Source organism: Poecilia mexicana, unplaced genomic scaffold (genome assembly GCF_051168715.1).
Source record: "Poecilia mexicana isolate PSO_F unplaced genomic scaffold, ASM5116871v1 scaffold_10, whole genome shotgun sequence".
NCBI lineage: Eukaryota > Metazoa > Chordata > Actinopteri > Cyprinodontiformes > Poeciliidae > Poecilia > Poecilia mexicana.
The window spans coordinates 22,329,205-22,351,586 of record NW_028263379.1 but is presented as its reverse complement, the minus strand read 5'-3'; the positions used below and the strand labels follow the sequence as shown (position 1 = coordinate 22,351,586).

Genomic DNA, 22,382 nt, shown 5'->3' with positions numbered 1-22,382 from the left:
AGTAAGAAGTACTTGATGTCCGAATTCTTTTAAGACGTCTGATGCGTAGAGATGTAGCCGAGCCTTGATCTGTGTTTCTACCCCGAGCAGCCCGGGCAGCCAACTCCACGCCAGGGAGTCCCTGCTCTGCCGACTGGTACAAGGAGTTTGTGACAGAGGCCGACTCTGAAATCCTGGAGCACTCAGGAAAGATGACGCTGCTTTTTGAGATCCTGCGCATGGCTGAGGAAACGGAAGATAAAGTGTAAGCATGCTTTTGCTATGTGGAACATAAGAAACGTGGCTTCGTCGAATCCCAGTGCTTTAAATTAACATTGAGACCACTCTTATCATCAGGTTGGTGTTCAGTCAGTCGCTCATCTCTCTGGACCTGATAGAAGATTTTCTAGAACTTTCCTGCAGAACAGAGGAGGATGAAAAACTTTCTCCGTACAAAGGTTACCTTTCACTTGTATTTCTGTTGAGTTTTAGTAACTGGCCTTATGTTTGTCTGTGGCTACCTGTTCTATTTAAAAGATGCTGAAATTACATAACATATCTGATAGTAAACAGCTACTGACTTTGGTTTAGAATAGTGCATTAGACTTAGAAAAATAAAGCACACGTCAGAGGATGCTGAAGCTCTCCAGCATGTTTCTTGCTGGTTGTGGTTTGCCTGTTGCCCTTAAACCCACTCAGATACACACACATGCACGTTGCTGCTGTTGTTTTAAGGTCATGTTTCTAATTAAACTTCAGCAGCTGTTTTTGCTTTCATTTTGAAAATGATTAGAGCTCGGGCTTTTTTTTTTTTTTTCTTTTTCTTTTTTTTTTATTCCGTGAAAAAATGTTTGCTCAAGGGTTTGTAATTTTGTAATGAAAAGATCAGAGTGCCGTAATTGAAAACATGCCGAAACGTTGGTTATTAAGGCTGGTGGGCGGAGTAGGCCATCTTCAAGACAAAACATTGCATTTAACCAACGTAGCCATCTCTCTGCACTCTTATAATCCATAAGATTTTTATTTATTTGCACAAGGAAAAGCCAAAGTTGATGTCAGATTTAAATTGTGCTTGCTTGCAAAAGAAAAGCTTAATTTCTAATAATATGTTTGGCTGTTAAGGAGAAGGAAAATGGTTCAGGAACATCGACTATTACCGCCTCGACGGCTCCACCAACGCCCCCACCAGGAAGAAGTGGGCCGAGGACTTTAATGACACCAGTAACACAAGGTGCGGTGCTTCGTCGATCTCCAATAAACACCAGAACACAAAATATCATGTTACTGTAATATTCTCTCTGTCTCACTCAGGGGGCGTTTGTTTCTTATATCCACCCGAGCCGGTTCCCTCGGCATCAACCTGGTGGCCGCCAACAGGGTCATCATCTTTGACGCGTCCTGGAATCCCTCATACGACATCCAGAGTATCTTCAGGGTGTATCGCTTTGGCCAGGTCAAACCTGTCTACGTCTACAGGTTCCTTGCTCAGGTGAGCTCTTTTTTTTTTTCCCCTGACTGTTCCGACTCGGTGTGTGATGCCAATATTGGGCATTAATATTGTGATGTTGTTAAATGACAATAAGGACTATTTATTGCATCTTTTCTTAGCTGGATGTATGACTGTGACTGTGTGTCACAGTACGTATAAGCCCACAAACATACATACTGCTTTGGAGAAACATTCATGGTATTCATTGATGCCTTCATTGATAAACAGTGGAGACGAGGACAGTTTTAGGGGATTTTAAAGACAATCGATTGGATGATAATTCAAAACTCTCACGAAAAATTTATCAAGATAAATGACAAACATTAGGATAAATGCCCATCCCTGTTTCCGAGACTCTTTCAAGTTGCCAATAATCCCAAGAAAATCTGACGGCCTGTTGATGTGTTTTTTGTTTGTTTTTTTCCCCCAGTGTTTCTCATTTCTGATCCTCATGGACCACTGCCCTGCATGTTTTAGGTGTTTCCCTTTTGCCGCACACCTGACTTGAATAAGTGGGTGATTAACAGGCTTCTGCACTGCTTGATGGCATGCAGAGGAGGTCATCATTTGAGTCAGGTGTTCTGAAACAGACGCTTCTAAAATACGCCGAGCAGGGGGGGCCCAGGACTGGAATTGAGAAACGCTGTTCTATGTCCTTGTTAGCAGTGCAGTGTTAAGGGGAAGAAATTGCAGGGGTGAAATAAAATTTGGCCGTAAGTGCTCTTGACTGAAAGGTCTTTTAAACGTTTTAGCCACTTGTTTCTGGTTAACGAGTCATTCAGCCATAAAAAGACTCCTTAACCCAAAGGATGAATCGGGGGCGACTGCGGACGGCGCAGACCAAGAAAGAGGAAACTTTTCCAGCAGTTTTTCTCACTGTTTCCATTTCGTTAGTAACATTTTTTTTAATGCATTGCAAAGTACTGCACAATGCAAAGAAAACATGCGAAACGCAATAATATTGGTAAATGCAAAAATAAAGTTTTACCTCTGATCTTCATAAAAACGGTTTTATTGTTTAGACTGCTTTGGTATCAGAACTAATTATTTGTAGTTTCTCACATTACCATCTCAAACTCTTCATAAAAAATGTATACCACCAAATATATTGGTCATTGAGATCCTGAATGCGTTTTGCTTAATTAGCAAACACTCATGACAGTCCAGGAAGTCGTTGACGTTATGCTTATTGCTTATTGTGCATTCTTACCACAAAATGCCATTTACCTCCAGCAAAGTTTGCACACAGTAGACAATCAACTGCAGGAAAATACATTTGTATTTGTTCACTCTAAAAAAGTACAAGAGAGTCTGACTGCTTAATGATGTATAAAGAAATGAATTGAAATTAATAGGTAGAAAACAAAATCAATTTCTGACATTAGCATTGTTTTCTTTAGTTGTCCAGTAAATTTTCAATCAGTTTTGCCAAAATAGATATTTTCACAACTGTCTGATATAGTCGTTTTCCCTGCTCTTATTCCCCTCTTCCAGGGCACAATGGAGGAGAAGATTTATGAGCGGCAAGTGACCAAGCAGTCTCTGTCGTACCGAGTTGTGGATCAGCAGCAGATCGAGAGACACTTCACCATGAACGAGCTGGCTGAGCTCTACACCTTTGAGCCGGACATGCTGGACGATCCTTCAGAGAAGAAGAGCAAGAGAGCAACTCCGATGCTTCCAAAGGTCGGCATGCTTTAACTTTACACTTCACATCTAAGGCAAACATCTAATTTTTAATTAGATCAGCTTTTATAACGTCAAACTTGATGATTTCTGTTTCCAGCTTGTCCAAGAATAATTTTTTTTTCCCACGAGAAGAAAGTTTTCTTCTTTTTTTTTTTTTCTTGCAGAGCCGCAGCTAATGGCACGGTTTCTCTTTTGAAGTTGAGCGTTTAAGTTATAAACTAAACTATTACTTAAACTCTGCCAGCTTGTATCGTAATCAACCTTTCTGGAGAGTTCTGCTCCTTTTTTTTTTTTTTTTGTTTCCTTTCACACCCCTGCACTCGCCTTCTCTCATTGTAGCGCAGGTGCTGTGTCACTATTTAGGTCTCCTGCGGTTTAATAGGAACACTCAAATCTAACTTGGGTCATCCAGGCCAGCACAGCTGCATAGATCTGTGTGTTTACTGTTATTTACTAAATAGTCGTCTCATTGCAACACGGCTGCTTCCCTGCTATAAACTTGCAGTCCTCTCGCTCTATTTTTTTAAATGTTTTTTTTTTTTTTTTTAGCTTTTTATTCATTCCTTGAGGTCTTTACCTTCCGTTGATCCTTGAGTGGGTTCCATCTATTTCCACGCATTACCTTTCGCAGTCTCTGGTTTATTCAGGTCTGTTTTTGAAGTGGTTTTTATCTCTGAAATCTGTAAACAGATCGGATAAAAGAAACACTATATCCAACTTGCTGGCGTTTTAAATGGATTGTAAAACAGTCAGTCTTTACAGGAAATTTGTTTTCCATTTAGATGGTCAAAAGATTTTTTGCTGTGGCCCTTTACTAGATCCGCTGAGTAACCCGACCTGATTTCTACTGTCTTCACAACAGTCCAGATGACCATATTTGAACCTGTCACAGTTGTTACCAGGGTCATTTGTTTCATTCCTTTAAATAGGCCAGTTTCATATTTGGACTAAAAGTTGTTTTAAGGTTCCACATCAAAGCTTCTCCATCACGGTGTCAACACACTCATAACAGTTTACACGTTGCTTCTCGGTTATACATTTATCCTTGACGGTTTCCTGAACTGTTCGATTCAGTTTTCAACAGCTGCTGAGACATGGAGTTTAGAGGAACCAATTTGTGAAATTGTTTGTTAAACTTGCTGATGAAAAAGGCAAATTACTTCCTACAGAGAGTCTGCCTTTTCTTCAAGAAGAGAGGTAGGAGTACATTGTTGTCTCTCCAGGATGTTCCAGTGTTTTCATGCAATTGTTGGGGCGTAAAATTACTGATTTTACTTTTTCAAAAAGTTGACGTTGCAAAAGATTTTTTTTTTTTGTATCTGACATAACATGGCTTTACAAAAAAATTAAAAAATCTGCAGATAACCTTCCGAAAAATGATTTTAACATAAATCATATTTAAATTTTTCATTCATTTTCCAAGTAACTTCTTGAAATGGCACCCTTTCATACAAATAAACTCATGTACTGATGAGCTGTCAAAGTGACAAAGGAAGATTTTCATGTTGGTCATTCAAGTTAACATGAACTGTTTATGAAGAACAAGCAAATCTTGTAGAACATACTGAAATGCTTTTAACAAAAAAAAATGCAAATGTTACTTGCCTCATCATCTCATCATGCATGGTCGGGTTGTGGCTTCATCTGCAGGAGTTGGGTTGGTTCTCTGGTCCGTTATGGCAAAGAACGAGTTGCGCCAGAAAGTGAAGCTCTTGATCCACAGGCAAGTGTCTCGGCCATCACTGCTGAAACGGCAAGATCCAGGATACAAAGGTTTAAATGCAATGTAATCCATAAAAATGTCACCAATTTGACTGCATTTAAACATGTGATGTCTGTAATTGTGGGATGCAGGCGTGTTCACACAGTTGCTGCTGCTAAGAGTTCATTAAACTGCTGCATGCTGGAAGCCTGCAGTCCTAAATGAGCCAGTTGATCTTTATGTGCAGTTGTATTGAAGACACAGGCTGGCGCGTCCATTCACAGACTGACCTGTTGTTGCCAGTGGGGTAACTGTAGTGTGGCAGCGGGACTACAGTACAGTGGAAGGAATTTGCTGTTTGGGATGATGTGAAGATGAGTCAGACGCTCTTCTTCACTTTGAGCCAACAAAGTTCAAAAGGAGAAATGGTTTGAGCCGCAACAGTTTTGCCCTTTCTACAGAAAGTACAGATTTCATTAACAATCCCACCACACAGACCGCAAACTTTGCTCACAACCAGAATGTTTCTCTCTCTTTTTTGCCTGATTTTTTATTTTACCTCAGTAAAGGTTAATATTTCCTCTCGGTCGCTGCTCGTTTTCTGCTGCGGTTATTTTAGCACCTGTTATCCCACTTCTCCACGCCGCCGCCTCTTTACTCATGTTGCCTCTCCCTCCGCCAGTACCCTACGGCATCGTTTTCCCACCATCTTCCAAGAGCATCTGTTGTTATAACTTTGCACTTTACGGCACTCACTTTGAACATTATCTCCCTCTGGCCTTCCCTGCATGATGAAGGGTCATTATTTTAAACCCCCTCTTAAACATGTCTGTGTGCTCCTCCGAAAAAATCTAATTGGAGACAAAGGAAGCAAGCGCACTTCCCCTTAATGACAAAGAAGGCACTTGTAGCCCAGACATGAGTTTTAACGATCCAAGCCCATCCTCTCTGAGATTATATTCCACCTCTTCGTGTTCGCCGTACTCGTCTTTTCTCATCCGACGTGCCGCCACACGCACAGCGAGAAGGTGCAGGAGGCGGCCTTCTGAGAATTTTAATCCAGATCTCCCAGCCTCTGCAGATGTTGCTGCGTCGCATGCCGTCAGGAGGCTCGGAGCATGCCCATGTCCTGCTCTCGGCAGGTAATGGCTGCAGCGGTCATTAGACTGCGACAGGAACACTTAAATGCAGTGGGCAAGCTGAAGTCGAGCAGCGGCGCAGACCGGAGCAATAAACCGCACCGTGCTTGGCTCATTATATGTAGGAAGCCATCATTGGTTGGAAAAATGTTTTTCAGCAATATCCCATTGATCAGTGGTTCATGGGAGTTTTTTTTGGGGTTTTTTAACGATAGTATTAGAAATTATTTTTAGATCTACTTGCCCATTTCTTCTTCTTAACTGCATTTTGTCACCTCTGAAAAGACATGCCTGATCTTGCCGGGTTGCCGGTGGAAAGAAAGGACTAATGATGGCAAGAGCCAAAACCAGAGCTGTTGTGGGTGAAAAACCAAGAGGTGTTGTTTGGCTCATTTTCAGTTTTCTGGTCTCTTGGGGAATCTGTGGAGACACTGGCGTGGCTCCACAGATTTGATGCCAGTTCTTGTTCTGAGTTTGGGCTTAAAGCAAACGTGCAGCGATTCCTCATGGTTTTCTCAGAGCAACGGTTTATTTTTTATTTTTTTTGCATTTATGCAGTCTTTTCTGATTGTACAGGTGTGCACTTTTGATATGAAAAGCGGCAAAATCCCTCTGTTTTACCCATTATGAGATTTTTTATAGATTTCTTTTTAGCACCGCATGTGAAAATTGTAACTCTTTATTTAGTCTTTCTTTAGTAAATGGCCAGAAATTTGGGTGTATGAAACCTGATGGAAAGTTGAGAAATAGTCTAGCCTTCTTGCTGCAAGTGGTCGTTTGTTGTTTGTCCGAGGAGCAAAGGGAAAGTTATATTGAGTTGTAGCATTTTAAAACGAAGATGGGGTAATTCCAGAATAGCAAAAGATCACATTTTCTTACTTTTGGCTCACTTTTAACCACGATTGATTTGTCTGGTAATCAGTGCACAAACCCAAACATGAGCTCCTTTCTCTGTGCGTCTTTAATTTGTGTGGATTAAAATTGATTTGTGCTAAATGAATGTTCATGTCCACCTTTGTCTTTTGTTGCAACTTTTTTTTACCCCCACAAGCAAGAAAAACACCTGCATGTGAACCTTTCTGTATTTAACAACTATCCATTAAGTTATAAACATCAATTATCAGACAATAACATTTAGTTAACCTCCAGTGGTGTCTAAAAAACATGTTTTTGAAAAAAATTACCACCCAGTCTTGTTAAATCCTTTCTGAATCCCTCCTGACCTGCCAGCTACTCCATCTGGCTGTTGTGATGAGCTTTTAGAGAAGCAGACCCCCGTAATGCTGCTAGCCGAGGCTTGTTTTCATGGAAAAGTGGTATGCGTGTTGTCGTTTTTAGGGGATTGTGAAATGCATGATTTTGTGTCTTTGTTAACTGACTGTCAGGTGGATAAACCGGTGGACTTGTACCTTGGGCCTGGAGGGTGTGAAAACATTGTGGCTTTGAGTTGAAGGTTGTCCTGAAGCTACAAATGGACCTAAAGCTTCAGAGGATTTTCACTGAGAAAATGTTAGCAGCAGCCACACAGACGGTGCACATATTACCGGTTTGCTGCTGTTGAACGGCGTTTGACTGGTCGCTACATACGATGGACATTTTCATTAAACCTGTCTAGTCTTCATCCCTTGATGTATAAAACAAATTTGAAGACATTTATTATGGTCTAAACACAATTATTATTAAACTAAAGTCACTTTCAAGAGTGAAAATGTTTAAGAAATAAAGTGCAGACAGCCTGTTGAATACAAACTACAAAGCGACTCAAAGGAAACAGCTGAAGTCTTTCACTTTGCTGTCCAATGTTAGTTTTACGTCAGGTTTGCCTCCATTACTGCCCTCTTCGTTTTGGACTGTTCATTTAAAAGCTCTTCTGTAAAAATTTCTCCATTTTAAGCTGAACTTTATTGTCGTTGTAATGGGGGTATAAATCGCAAAACGCCTGATTTCTTCATTTGTTACACATTAAATGGTTATTTTGTATTAATGGGGTCAACATGTTTTAGACCAAATACTCAATAATGGAGAAAAAAAACTGGAGTGTTTTGTTTTTTTTATCTGTATCATGTATTTTCCTGTAAAGAGGGACGTACGTTCGGTTAACGTACTCGTCAGATGCCTGTGCCAAGCTGTAAAGTCTACATGAGGTCCACTTATGTTTATTTGCAAGTTTTTGTCTTTGTTATGTGGGAGCTGTTGTTTTTTAGATCGCCAGTTTATGTCTTTTATACGGGGGCTTGCAGGATTCCCCCAAGAGAAATGCCTTGGGAAATCATTTTCATGTTCAAAAATCCTGTTTTTGGGGAGCGTGGGGCGCTTCCAGCAGCGAAACGACTCCTGTAGTGTTTAGCAAGTCATACGGACAAAAATTAGCTTAAACAAGCGAAGCTGCATGGTCTGCTGCCTAACAGCCTGGTTAGTTTATTGCTTTGAACTCTAAAAGTGGTATAAATTTCACAGAACTTGCTAAATAAATAAGCTGAATCCATGGGCCGTGTCACTTTATATGAACCAGGATATCTTCTGATGCCAAACGTGGCTTTTAAAGCGACGTCGTGTAAAAGCAGGTGAAAGTTGATTTGAGTGTGAGATCTTGGCGTCTCCTTTCTATGCATCTGCCCACCCATTGCCTGTGCCCCCCCCCCCCCCCACGCACACGCGCGCACACACATACACAGCAAATTGATAGGCTTCCCTTTGCATGTTCGTGAACATGACAATGGTGCAGGTCAGGTTACCTACATCATTAGTTCTGCCTCAGGACACACACACACACACACACACACACACACGGAGCGCTCCAGGAGAGAAGATGGACCGGACCACCCCAGAGCCATCGCCGGTGGGGATTACTCGAGTATCCCAGAATGCACTGTTTACCAGCAGGAGCATCTGTACTGTCATTTGACCTGCAGCTCCTCTGACCCATTAACAGTCAGAAACTCTTCTCTTTCATGACTTTGGAGGAAAACGTTCTTTTTGTTTTAGCGATAAAAAGTAGTTGCGTTTCCTGTCTGGTTTCAGTGTAGATTTCAATGTCCCCTTGGTCAAAATACTGCACTTAAAGAAGACTGGACACCAAATACCAGTTGGAGGGTTTGTGTTAGGTTATAAAACATGCCAAACTTTGCACATCTCATAGAGAAATGTTCAGGCGTCATCTGAAAGTTAAGAGTATGGCTCAAACTGCAAACCTAGGAAGGAATGGCAGCCACCCGAACTTGACAGGCCATTAATCAAGGTGGTTAACTTTGGTTGAACCTCAGAGATCACCCAATAGTTCTGTACATCAATCTGGACTCTATGGAAGAGTGAAGATGACGGCCATTGTTGAAGAAAGCCAGAATATGTTCTGTCTGGGGTTTGCTGCAAGCCTTGTTGGAGATGGACATGCATGCATGTGGAAACAGGTAGTCTGGTCAGATGAGACCAAAGTGTGTAGGACAGAAAGCATATAGATCCCAATCTGATGAGAAAAAACTGATCTAAAAACATATTAATTGTACTTTTGATGTCATTCTTTGCAAAAAATTAAATACAATTATTGCTTATTGCTAATACCTACATTTGTTACATCTGGATTTATAAACGTTAGTCGGTTCTTTATCATTGTTAGCCAAAGTTACTAAGAGCCGTTGCAGAATGTCCAAAGAACCAATTTGTGGTTACGGAGCCGCAGGTTGAACACCTATGGCTTAATCATCTAGACTCTCACTAGAATCAATTGAAGCTGGCTGCAAAGTGATGAAATGTGCTAAAGTTCAGAGGGTGTGAATATTTTCATAATTATGTCGTGTGTTGGCCTTTTCCTCGGGGGGGGTAGAAAATGGGGCCCCGCTACCTGTTCAGTGCTCCGTCACTCCCACTGCTGGTGGCACTGGCTGCATTTTATTTGACCTTTTCTTCCCCTTTCTTTGAGAAAACAAGCCTGGCCTTTTTATCCTAATCAGGCCATCAAACCCCTCTGTGCTTTTATGTCCTAATTAGAGGGTAAAGCTGCAGTGGAGTCTCTCGCTGCGTGCCGCTTCCAAATGTTTGGTTGTTTAAGGGTGGCCCGGTTTTGTCCTGATTGAAAGCGATGGCCAGGAAACATAAACACACGTCGCTGAGGAGCACCAGTGGGTTCAAGATCCAAGTCCACGGGTCGCTGCAGCGCGTGTGGGTGAGAAGCTCCGAACGGAGAGCCCCAAAAGATAGCTCTTGCGAAGTCGTCCTGCCGATCGCCCAGCTTCCCCCGCCACCCCCTCCGCGCTTCGGAGGATCCGGTTTCACTCCGTCTAGTCTGGTGTTTGTTTTAAATTTATTCACCACAGGTTTGCAATCACTGCTTAATTTCATGGCTTGATGTTTCAGTTTTACCTAATGCCAATAGCATTTGTGGCTTTTGTTTTTTAAAACCAAGTTCACACGCATTCTGTTCGAGGAAGGGTGGTGAACGAGCGCTGAAGCCCCGTTTGAACGCTCCGGTAAATGAGCCAACCTGACATTGACGGAGTTTCAGATTAAAGCAAAGCTAAGTTGAGCGAAGGGAATGCAGCAGAGAGCGTAATTTAAACCATGCCGTCTTAATTTCACTCTGCTGTTGTTTTCAATAACAATGCAGGCATGGAAACCAGAAAACTACAGTCCAATTTGTGTCTGGAATTGACTGGACAGGTTGTTTTTGCTTTGTGATGGAACTCATTTGGATCATCTGACATTGGACACGCCGACGTCTGACTCTGCTTCCGTGTCCCATCTAGGATCCCATCCTCGCCGAGATGCTGCAGAACAACAAGGACCAGCTCGTGTGTTATCACGAACACGACTCCCTGCTGGACCACAAGGAGGAGGAAGCCCTCAGCGAGGAGGACCGCAAGGCGGCCTGGGCCGAGTACGAAGCAGAGAAGAAGGTGAGAGAACGGCAGCTCACACATGGCGTGGTCAAGAATGAAATTTGTTTGGCGTTTTCCTGGTCAGGAGAAATAATATACGGTATCTTTTTTTTTTTTTTTTGCTCCAAAACTCAGCGTAGATTTTTTTTTATTTTATTTTTTTTACTTGATAAATTGTCTAGAAAGGACAGAACTCTGCAAACAAATGCGTAATTTTAAAGCCTCCTCCGTTGTTGAAAACCCTGACGTCACGGCGTGAATTGGAGCCACTGAGAACCTGTTTTTGTTTATGAATGTTAGATTGCTTGGCCTATCATCGCCCACAGCAAGCAGACGACAGGAACTGCTGCTGCTGGTTTGGGTTCAGCTTTTTAAATCTCTAAAGTTGGCTAAGCAGTGCCAAAGCTTGTCAAAGTGAGGATGTCGGTTCACAGAAGGTTAGAAACTCCTCGCTCTCTGTCTCCATTGTTCTCCTCTCCTTTCCTGCGGGGCAATTGGCGGGGTTTATTTGGAGAAGTGCAGAAAGGGGCTAATGTTGTACAAGGGCAAATCTTCCCTCCCCTCTTAATCCTAGATTCTAATTCACCCTAATGGTTATTTTTCCAACACGCTGCTCTCTCTCTCCTGTCTGGTGTGTGCAACAGCAGCGTTTCCCTCAGAGCTTTTGTGCTTTTCAGTAAACCGGAGAGTTTACTGAAAACATGGATTCTGGGGTCAAATCATTAATGTTCACACTTCTACCATCTCTCTCACAGTAAAGATCCATATATTGGTTCCTGATAAAACGATCACGTTTCTACTGTGGAAACCTGCTTAATGTGCGTTTAGGCTGCTAAAATCAAATTGTACAGCTATCCACAAGTAGTTCCTCTGTCATGGGAAATAATATATTTAATGAGGGCTGATTTGAAAACGGGACTCTTACTTGGCTATTTTGTAACATTGTAGGACGGTGTTGAAGCTTAGCATAGGGATAAAGGCATTGGGTGAAAAAAGATTAACTTTACTTGTAATATTTAATTTATTGAAATTATTGAGTAGAGTTTCTGGAATAAAGCCATCTCTGATCCCAACTTGTGCTTAATGAATCTGCTTTTAGTGTAGGGGTAATTCAGTCCAGGTTTGCCAAGTTGTGGTGCTATAAATATTAAAACGTAGCTGATCTGAGTTGGTCCAGATGCTTCACCCCCCCCCCACCCCCCCACCCCAAAAAAAACATGCAACAGCCCTTTACCACTTTGCAGAATCAAAAGCCAAATTAAGCATCATGTTGTTTTTATGACCTGTGAAAAGTATAGCTAATAAAGCCCTGCTATGCTAGGTAAATATTTTCTTACTACATTTCTAGAATGTTGTAAAGACTTTTCCAAGTGTCACTGGAAGAGTGACAGTCTGAACTAGGACATGTAGAGGGCCTGAGAAGCGTTTGCTCCTCATCCACTGCAGGCTGTTCCATCAGAGGCCCATTCAGTTTTTGGTTTTGAATTTACGAGAGCAACAACTGTAAAGAAACCCAACCTCTGTTCTAATGTCTTCTCAGTGTAACGTTCGACTGGTGCTGGTGAGAAAAAGCCACATGTATAAGATCAGATTTACAATGTGGACAAAAGTGGGGGGCGAAACTAAGAATGCGATCTAGCTCTTGAAATAAAATTGAAGCTCTGAGTTCTTTGTTCCTCTAACGCACACACCAAAGATGATTTTAAAATAATCTGAGCCACATTTGAAAATTTAGTCTAGATTATTTCTTTCACTTCACTGAAGTGATCTCCATCCTGAACGGCTGCGTGTTAAAAGTGAAGAGTGTGTATTGTGGTTGTTTGGAGGGTTTGTACTGTTTAGATTTGCACACCTGTCTCTGACCAGGTCCAAAGGCCCCCGTTGCCCCCTCCCCCCCCTTCACACACACACACACACACACACACACACACACACACACACACACACACACACAGATCCTTCTACATACCGGATGGCCAGATTACAGGGCATGGGGAAACCATCTGCAGCTGAGACTCAATTACATACAAACATCGGCATTCTGCTGGCCTTTACTGAGACAAGACTGTTTACTTCAGGTCATTACACACACACACACACACACACACACACACACATTTAATACAGCAGGAGCTGCTTGATACTGGGAAACTTGTTGCTCTCACCGAATGAATGTTCAGAATTTTATGCTGCAACGTCTTTTTCTCTCCAGATGGATTTTAGAAAAGTTTTGAAAGATGTGAGAATCTCGGATCTTTTTTGTCATATTTAGTTTAAGGCAAGGAGCAGAGCTGTGTTCTTTGAATCTCACCTGGCAATCTGTATCCTAGTCATTAGGGTTATCTTTAAGGTGATCTGCTATAAAACAAATGGCACTCTACATTTAATCAGAATTACATGGTTGAAGTCGGGATTTTGTCCCACTTTTATAGGCTGTTGTAAATAGCTTTTTTGAGACGTACCTCGACAGATGCAGCTTCAGTCTTCAGCAAAGACGTCGTTTTATACAAAGCAGTTTGCTGAACTTCTAGACTGAACCTGCTGTTTTTATTGCTCCGTTTTGATACGACTCATTGATAACATATTTCTCTAGTTTTAGTTAATTGTGTTTAAACAAACCTTTGGCATTAGCAGCCTAAATTTGCTGGTGTGTAAGCACAGGCAGAAGAGGTCCCATGACATGGAGACCAGAGGCTGCAGCAGCCTATACGGTCTTTTTCACTGTAAAAATGTGATTTAGAGGGTGGAAAACACTTGGATTGTTGTGGAAAACCTTTAATTTTAATATTTGTGCTCACAGAAATTGGCCATGAAAATGCTGTGTCGTCGTTGGAAGATTAATAGCCACTTATTCAATAAAGCAACAAATCTGTTGACGTTTTGTTTTGGTGCTGCTGGTGACATTTGGAGACCGACCGGCGCTTAAAAGTGTGCATCATCCTAACTTTTGTCCAGCTGTGGGCCAAACCCCATTTCTAAATCCCTCACACTTGACCTTATGATCACAAAGCAGCCATACCATCTGTAGACTGGGCAGCAGAAACGTAACATTTTCCCTAAAATAATTCACCATTCCCATTGTCTTCTAAATGTGTCCAGGTTTTTATTGTAGATTGTAAACAGAAAACAATGTTTTAAAAAAAATGACTGCTTGTTGTCTCTGAAGTGGCCCATAAAGTTAACAGCTAAATTACACTGAAGGAAATTAAAATGTATAACAAATACCTTGAATACTGCTGTAGAGGTTGGTTTTGAGCCACTTTTACAGCCCCCAAGCCTGAATACAGGTGACGGGTTTGAATTGGCAGATGAAACCACATTCATAGCTCTCAACACATTTAGATCTCCCACAATGCCATTTGTCTGTCAACTATGCGAATCAAAGCCATTCAGAAACTTCTTGTAACTTTACTGAGAAGTTGGAAACGGCGTCACACAGGGTGAAGATAAAAAAAAAAAAAAGTCACAGATCTAAAACAGAGTATCGGGAGGGGAGTTTCATCCTAGACTCGGGTATTGATCCTATCATAATCAGTGCTAATTCACTGATTATTAGTGATCAGCTAAGGGTTAAAACAGACGCCATGGAGACCAGGAAGCCCTGATCAGGCAATAACCTCTCAAATCCGGTCAGATTTTTAGTATTTTGTGAGAAACCTCGTCTCTCGATGAACAGTTGCTCTCTTTTTGCCTCTAAAGTCCAGACTAATTGATAGCTGCCTCCCCAACCTCCCCCTCCCCCGCCTGTTTCTCCGCCTTGTTTTTCTCAGGGCCTGTCGATGAGGACCAACTACGCTGCGAACTACGCTCAGCCAGACATGGGCACATCTAACTACTTCTCCTTCAATATGGCAGCTTTGGCCACCATGTCCAACCAGCAGCTGGAGGTAAGTAATGAGCCCCATATGCCTCCCCCACAGCACGGCGCCCCACATTCCTCATCCCTCCCCTCCGCCGCCCCCACTCACTCCTAATTGTGACACCAGTCTAGCAGCGGCTGACCAGTTCATAATGTCTGGGGCGGCTATTAATACACAGTCACTGAGGGAGGGGAGATGCACACCGCAAGAGGCAGCTTGGTGTTTAATGCGAGTCAAAAATACTTCAAACTTCAACCAATTTACATGTTTATAGAAGCACTTTTTATTTGGAATTCCTGGAAGTGTTGAACAGTAAAAACACAGATCTCCATGGGAGACATTTACTGTTGGTTTGTCACTGCGTGGAGTCTTTGTACTATTATTATTTACTGTATTTAAAGAAAAATCCATGGACTCCATGGTTGTCTTCGCCCCCTGCTGCGGTGAAAAACTCACCTGTTTCTAATTGAATGTTTCGTTTCTCTTCTACGTTTCATCCAGGACCTCATAAACCAGGGACGGCAGAAAGTCATTGAAGCAACAAACGCTTTGAAAGCCTTAGCTCGGGAGTCGATGGAAGACGTCATTGCCAGAATAGTGAGTTTTAAAAGCTGCCCGCGCCGGGCTTTAAATCAGTGCGGCTCACGGCTCCCAGTCGTTAATAAACCTTCTCCGTGCAGTGGAAGGACAACCCAACGCTCACAGAGAGCCAGGTCCAGGCGCTCTCGCTGAGGCACCAAGCCACCGTGGAGATGGAGCTCAAGCGCAGGGAAGGCATTTACAGAGAGGTCCTCAACAGGCAGCAAACGGTGAGGCTGACAAAAAATAAAAATACTGTGTTGTAGTTTTGAATCTCCTTGCCTTTGCATTTTTGATCTCTATCCATTTCACCTTGGAATAATAACACTTTTTAACTCTCGGATTATTGTACAAAATCGTGTGGATCTAAACAAAGCTGTAGGTTGGGCTCTTTCACATGTTCTTAAAAACATAGTTTAGTAGTCATTAGATTCCCCCAGCGTTATAATGCCATGCAAAATGGATCACAGGCTAAGAACACTTCAGAATGACATGGTTACAGTAGTAGCCATTAAACAATGCTGCAGCCATTACAAGGGCACAGTGGTAACCATGTAGTTTGTCATATTAAAAATACAAACTTAAGTGGATTTTATGTAATGGACCCATTTGAATTGTTTCATAATTTTATTTTATTTTTTTAAAACAAAGATTTTTAAAAAATCTACAACAAATGTTTTGTTGTGTTTTGCGTCCTTCACTCGGATTCCCTTAAATCCAGTGTGTCAAACTTTCTTTTCAGGCCACATCAAGATCACAAACGATGGTTGCGGCAGAATGTATAGATAAAACTATTAAACTGTAAAAATATTATAGCTTTCTCTGCAATCAATTTGTACTTAAGGTTAAATAATATCAACCATATTATCACACTGATGTAATTTGGCTCTATGCAGATAGGAACCCAGTGTTTCAGCATCGTTGCAGTTTTCTGGAAGTGTTTTCCAGGTTTGTGGTGTGTAGAAACTGAATTCTCCTTGGCCATGGATCACCTTGTTCTGGATTATAACAACCCTAAACAAACAGCCTGGACTCTCCCTCTCTAGCCGTGTAAAGCTGAGAGGCTTACTTCAAAAGACTGAGATGTAATGGCAGGAAAATATTTAGTCATGGCGCTGAATATATATATATAAAATAGGCTAAAATATTGATATAATTTATTTTATTTCTACTTCACAATCAAGCACCCCTTTGTGTAGGTGTGTCAAACAAAATGTGATGCCTGTCTGTATACATTTAATGTCCGTGCGTCTGACTTGCGATCCTCTTCATGTATTTTTGTTGTAAACACCGTCGTCTCCGTCTGCGTCTCCCCAGCTGATGGTGTATGTCCAGAAGCTGATCACCAACAGGAAGGTGCAGGAGCAGCAGCTGGCCATGGCCAACCAGGCCACCTACCTGAACCAGCTGGCCCTGCAGAACGGCATGATGGCAGGCGGGATGAGCCAAATGAACCTGCTCGGGCTTTACCAGCGCCTCCACGGCATGGGCGGCAATCAAGGCGGCGGCAAGAACCCGGGCCCCTCACAGGGCATGTAGGGTCAGCTCGGGGCCCCTCTTTTCACCCCACGAGTGGACAATCTGGTTCCCAGCAGCCCCCCCTGCTGTCTGTGACGAAACTCGCTGTGAGACCACTCAGAGCTCAAATGTAACCAAGCAGAGACTGCTGTCTGCTGGGGCCTCTGATTGAATAGTGTTGTGCTGTGATTCACTGAGAGACGGTAAATATAATGTATACATGACTGTGTTAAAGGTTTGTCCAGAAGGTTGACAGGAAAAAAAAAATGTATATACCACCTTTATGTTATTCAAGATCTGTAGAATCACTTTTCATGTATTTAACAAAACAAACCTGTTTTACCCCCGATGCTTTTTAGCATTGTATCGTTTTCCCCTTCAGAAAGGGTTTCCTTGTTATTTAAACTCAGTTTTTTTATACGGTTTTAAATGCCTACCAACATCCGAGTGGGACCACAACCATTGGTTACAGAACTACAGGACAAGATAAGCTCTGATTATTAGTGATTCCTCATCAAAAACCTAACAAACTAGAACAGCTGTTGGTGCTGCAAAGTCCTGCTTATTCAGGAAGTAGAAGAAGCTAAAAACGTCAACAAAAAGAAAAAAAAATGGCCTTATATAATTTCCTAAAAAAAGAAACAAAAAAAGGATCTCTGTAAAAACTTGAGATTTGTTGTGAATATTTTCTATTCTGCTTTTAAGTGTTTACATTAGTTGTTGCTGAAAATGTTAATGGAATGCTTGTGTTGTCCAGAACTGCCTGCTGGCTCCGATGATTTTTTTTTTTTTGTAACATCATTCTTATTGTGATGTGTTGCCTAGCATAGCACTGCGTGTTCCTGCTCATTCATGTACTTGTTTTGTTTTTTCTTTCTTTTTTGTTTGTTTTATTCATTTGTTTCACTTGTGTTGATTTCCCCCAGTTGGGTGAGTTTGCAGAGCCTTGCGAAGCTCGGGCCTCTTCAGCTGGGCGTCACAGGGCCCAAAACTTTGCTCCGAATCTGTCTTTGACATTTCGAAATATCCCTTTCAGAATGGACTGGACAGGAGGAGCGAACGACTGGAATTCTTATTATACGCGGCTGATTTCGTCCGGTGCTTTGTGAGTAATGCTCTCCTGGACGCTGAAGTTTCACCAGGCTGGGTCCCCGGACGACTTGTATTTTACTTTGGCACATTCTTTCTTCTAAGAGCTTAAACCGGTGTCGCCATTTAGCAAAAGGAAGGTGGACTGTTCTCACCAAGAGTTGACTTCTATGTTTGCACAAGCTGTGTTTTCTAAATGTAGAATAAGTTACTTCGCCCATTATCGAAGAATGTTCTTGCGTTAGCAGATACACCAATGTGTTTTGCCATTAATGAACTGCTATAATCTTCATAAGTATTTAATATAACATTTAATAAAGTGACCAAAACAATGAACAGTGAGTGTGGGAGTCCTGCTTATTGACCCGGGACAGCTGTCTGCAGGTAGAGGAATGTTGGAGTTTTAGTTTGGTCATTTCTGCTCTTCCATTTAATCATTTATTTCAAATTGAAAACTAGTTTCAGGTGGAGCTGTGCAAAAAAATTCAAAATGGAAACTTTAAGGGTTCATTCCCAATCTTGGAAGTGTCTTCTGTTTGCTTTCATTATTTTCAAAGTCTGGATCAGTATGGAATGTGGAAAAGAAAAAAAAATATCTAGACTTATGATTCTGTTATCTAAAAGATTATAAAATTAAACAATCCTTCACAACTGTAATTTGCATCTTTGTCTTTGAAATACCACATTTAACCATAAACATTTGTTAAAGTAAAGATGGCAATTTTTTTTTTTTTTTTTAAGGAATTGAAGTTTAGTGCTGTTATTCATTCCATATTTGACAAATGTATTGGTGATTTTAAAGTTGATGTACTGTGCCAGAAAACATAAAAATAAGCAACCAGTACCATTTTACCATGCTGCTGGATCGGAAGCCTTTCCTGGCATCCTCTTGTAACAAACTTTATAGAGCACATAAATAATAAAACCCAAATGGCTACCTTTTTTCCTTTTCTTAAATCCACCTTAATCTCACCTTCTGAAGACACTAACAGTTTTTTTCCAGAGTTTTTTCTATGGATCTTTAGCTCCTTCAGAGTTGCAGCTTCTGATTGATGTTTTCCTTGCCCAGCCTGTTTTGGCTTCGGTTCCCAAACTCTGAAGACCTTCTGTCCTCCAAAACACCTGAATCAAATGAAAAGCTAATTACCAGGCCTCCACAGAACTGAATGACTACTGGTGAATGAATTCAGCCATTTGATTCAGACTATATTTGATTTTTTTTTTTTTAAACGTAAGTTGTATAATAAAACATTTTTTGTCACGTGAGCAATACCGGTTGGTGGCAGTAATGGTCACCTAATATTTTGCCAACAGCCAATAAATCTCAAGAAGAAGAAGCTTTGATTCAAGGTGTTGGCACGTTAAAAAGTTGGTATGGTAATCCTTGAGGGCTGGAGTTGGAGATCCCTGGTTGTGGTGGAGTGTCTTATGGTAGGTTTATAATCATGCTATGTTGGATGATGGCTTGAAAAGTGCTTTAGATTAAAATAATTTTATAATCCAACTCTGCTTTAAGCTCTTCCGCAACTTTCTCCCTGACCTGCCGTCTGTTTCCCTCGGTCTTAATGATGATTTGTTCACTCGTATTCTCTGAGGACGTCACAGAACAGCTGTTGTCATACTGAGATGAATTGGGGTGTTTTCACTCGGTTTAATTGGGGACATTTATTACATTTTCATCTGGTGCGGTTTGACTTCACAGTGCACTGTCAAACGAACCAAACCCTTTGAAAACCCTGTTCCCCTCCTCGCCTGCGGGGGGCACTGCACCAAGGACAATCGACGCGGAAAACCTCTGAAGACATGAGCACAGCTTCCTTCTTCATGTAAATGTAACCTGGTTGTAATTCTCGTTTGTTATAATTACACAAAATGTCTTTTTGATTATTTGTCTTGTTCCTTATCTTACTGAAACACCTCTGTCATTGTTTTAACCGTGTTACTTTAAGATTGAAGCCCCTCCCTTTTATTTCTTCTTCTGTGGTATTGTCTTTAAATTGTTTGTTTAGCCCCTCCCCTTTTGTCATGTTGTCTTGCGGGAGAGGTGTGTGCGTTTTATTTTTCCATCTAAATACATTCAGTTTATTTATAGATCTATTAAGTTAATTTTTGTTATATACTTTTGTTTTGTGTAGGACTTGGAGCGGGCAGCCTTTAACACGGTTGTTTTGTCTGTATTCTCGTCAGAAATAAACCGAGAATCATCTTTTAAAAGATAAACTGCGTCACGGCCTGTTCACTCAATAACCAGCACAACGCAGAAAAGGATCCGGTTACATAAACAAAAACGGAGTGGCTTTTGCGGCTGTAATATTCCTCTCTTGTCCACTTGCCGTTTCTCCTGTTGGCGCATTTGTTTTGGTTGTATTTACCCAGAATGCCCAGCGCAATAGTGCGCTTCCTGCGTGTCTGGTCGGCTTGGCGTTCATATTGTTTTGGTTCTTGAACTACTTTGTGTTGGTCAAACCTGGTTCTCAAGGCCCCCTTTCCTGCATATTTTGGTAAGTAAAGTTTTATTTGTATAGCACGTTTCAGAGATAAAATCCACGTAGTGCTTCACAAAACATGTAGGAAATGCACATCAAGCATAACATGAAAGCAAATTAGTTTGATTTTTAAATCGTTTGCTTGTTGCTGCACACCTGATCCAGATAATGAGTGATTACCCTGCTTCAGCAACACTAGATGGCATACAGAGGAGGTCAGTCGGTCAGTGGAATCAGGTGTGCTGGAACAGAGATGCATCTAAAGCCTGTGTGATAGGGAAGCCAGGATTGAGAAACACCTGTCTGACACATTACGGGCAGCTGTTTAGTTTGCTTATGCCTCGGCCTGGCCCTGCCTCAGAGATCGAATCACCAGCTGTTTCTCTCACTCGACCAATTAGAGCAAAGAGTTTTAAAGAGATTAAACATGGTTTGAGACGGAAATTGATGAGACATGAATTTTGAAATACTGCCGCATGTGAGCCTGTTTGATTAGACACACCCTCCATCCTGACACACTGTCCACTTATTTTACATTTCATACTCAATCCTTTCTGTCCCACTCTCTCCTCCTGTCCATCTTTCATGTATTTTTCCCCTCGCCCGGTATTGTTTTCATTTCTGACTCTGCCAGGGTTTTCCCCCTGCATGTCTTTGACTTTTCCATTCCCTCCCCCCCCCTGGGAGAGCTTGCTCTCGCAGTGTACTCATATCTGCCAGTAAAGAGAAACATTACAACTATTGCAGATGTTGAAATGTTGATCCCATCCTATCGCAAGCCCCAGATCACCACCACCAGCCCAGGTCTGTGGCACATCCCCGCTGGCTGTCGGCGCAGCGGGCAGCTGCTTCTGTCCATTCAGAATAAAAAAAAGAAAATCTCTGCAGCAGAGGCCCCTGCAGTGAACAGCCAATCACTTCGCCTAATCCACCCTGATGTGTAAAGCCAATTAGAAGCTGGGATCCAGTTGCAAAAGGAATCTGATTTTGTACGGTGGATGTATCTGGGCCAAAGCCTGTGGAGACAGAAGGAGCCTGTGTGTATCGCTTCACAATAAGAATCTGACTTTTTAAGGGGTTTATGAGGGTAAACCAGCACTGTAGTGGTTTTCGCCCCTGGGAAACTAGTGCATATTGTTTTTTGGCTTTTAACAACACTTAGTTTGATGTTTTTAAGCAGGAACACCACAACCAGATGTTATTCGTAGCACCAGATAACAGGGTTCATATGCAGTCTTGAAAGGCTTGGAAATGTGCAACATTTCATCTCAATATTTTTATGCTCCAGATAAGAATGAAAAAGAAAATTTGGGTTTTTCTCTCCCAGACAAATAGGTCCCTGAAAGAGTTGGTGCAACAAAACTGGTTGTCCGAGGAGTTTACGTTTACTTCGGACATAAATATGCTAATGTCAGCTTTCTTCATCTACCACATCAAATCTTGAATTTAACATATGAGGCTTAACCGTCTTGGAAACCGTAAATTTCACCTGTAGATGGTCACTGGCAGATGTTACACAGAGAGATGAAAATGAGGGAGAAGTATTAATTCCTCTTTTACGTTTCTTACAAATAGGGCTGTGAAAATATGTCTGCCCCTTTACAGATGTTTTGGGACTTTTTCCCTTTTGACTTTTTTGCTGTGTAAAACAAAAATCTTTTAAAAAGTAAATCATTTTATTTACTAAAGTGAAAAATTTCCCTTTGTCATAGGTGACAAAGCAATTTCCCTCTAAGCTTAAGTTGTACTATCCCTACTACTGCTTTGATTATTTGTGATTACTGGTAATAAGTGATGTAGAGGCCCACTCTTTTGACAGACTGTGTCAATTCAGCCACATTGCAGGTTGTCCCAGAGTGAATGGCCTGTTCGAGCTCGTTCTGCAACATATTAATTGGTTTTAAGTCCAGACTTGGACTAGGCCTTTCCAAAACTTACATTTTCTTTTATTTTGAGCCACAGATTTACTTTGGATCATTGT

At 41.6% G+C, this 22,382-nt stretch overlaps 1 protein-coding gene across 2 annotated transcripts in view; it reads left to right on the top strand.

Moving 5' to 3' along the window:
• atrx (ATRX chromatin remodeler) overlaps positions 1-18,572 on the top strand; it is a 36,356-nt gene extending 17,784 nt beyond the window's left edge. For both annotated transcript variants that reach the window (XM_014987580.2, XM_088009659.1), the window contains 10 exons: positions 91-244; positions 337-437; positions 1,102-1,210; positions 1,291-1,468; positions 2,963-3,154; positions 10,738-10,887; positions 14,640-14,756; positions 15,231-15,326; positions 15,410-15,538; positions 16,626-18,572. In XM_014987580.2, the coding sequence (XP_014843066.2) occupies positions 91-244; positions 337-437; positions 1,102-1,210; positions 1,291-1,468; positions 2,963-3,154; positions 10,738-10,887; positions 14,640-14,756; positions 15,231-15,326; positions 15,410-15,538; positions 16,626-16,847 (1,448 nt within the window). In that variant the 3' untranslated portion in view covers positions 16,848-18,572. The remainder of the gene's footprint in view (positions 1-90; positions 245-336; positions 438-1,101; positions 1,211-1,290; positions 1,469-2,962; positions 3,155-10,737; positions 10,888-14,639; positions 14,757-15,230; positions 15,327-15,409; positions 15,539-16,625) is intronic.
• Positions 18,573-22,382: the final 3,810 nt, after the last annotated feature.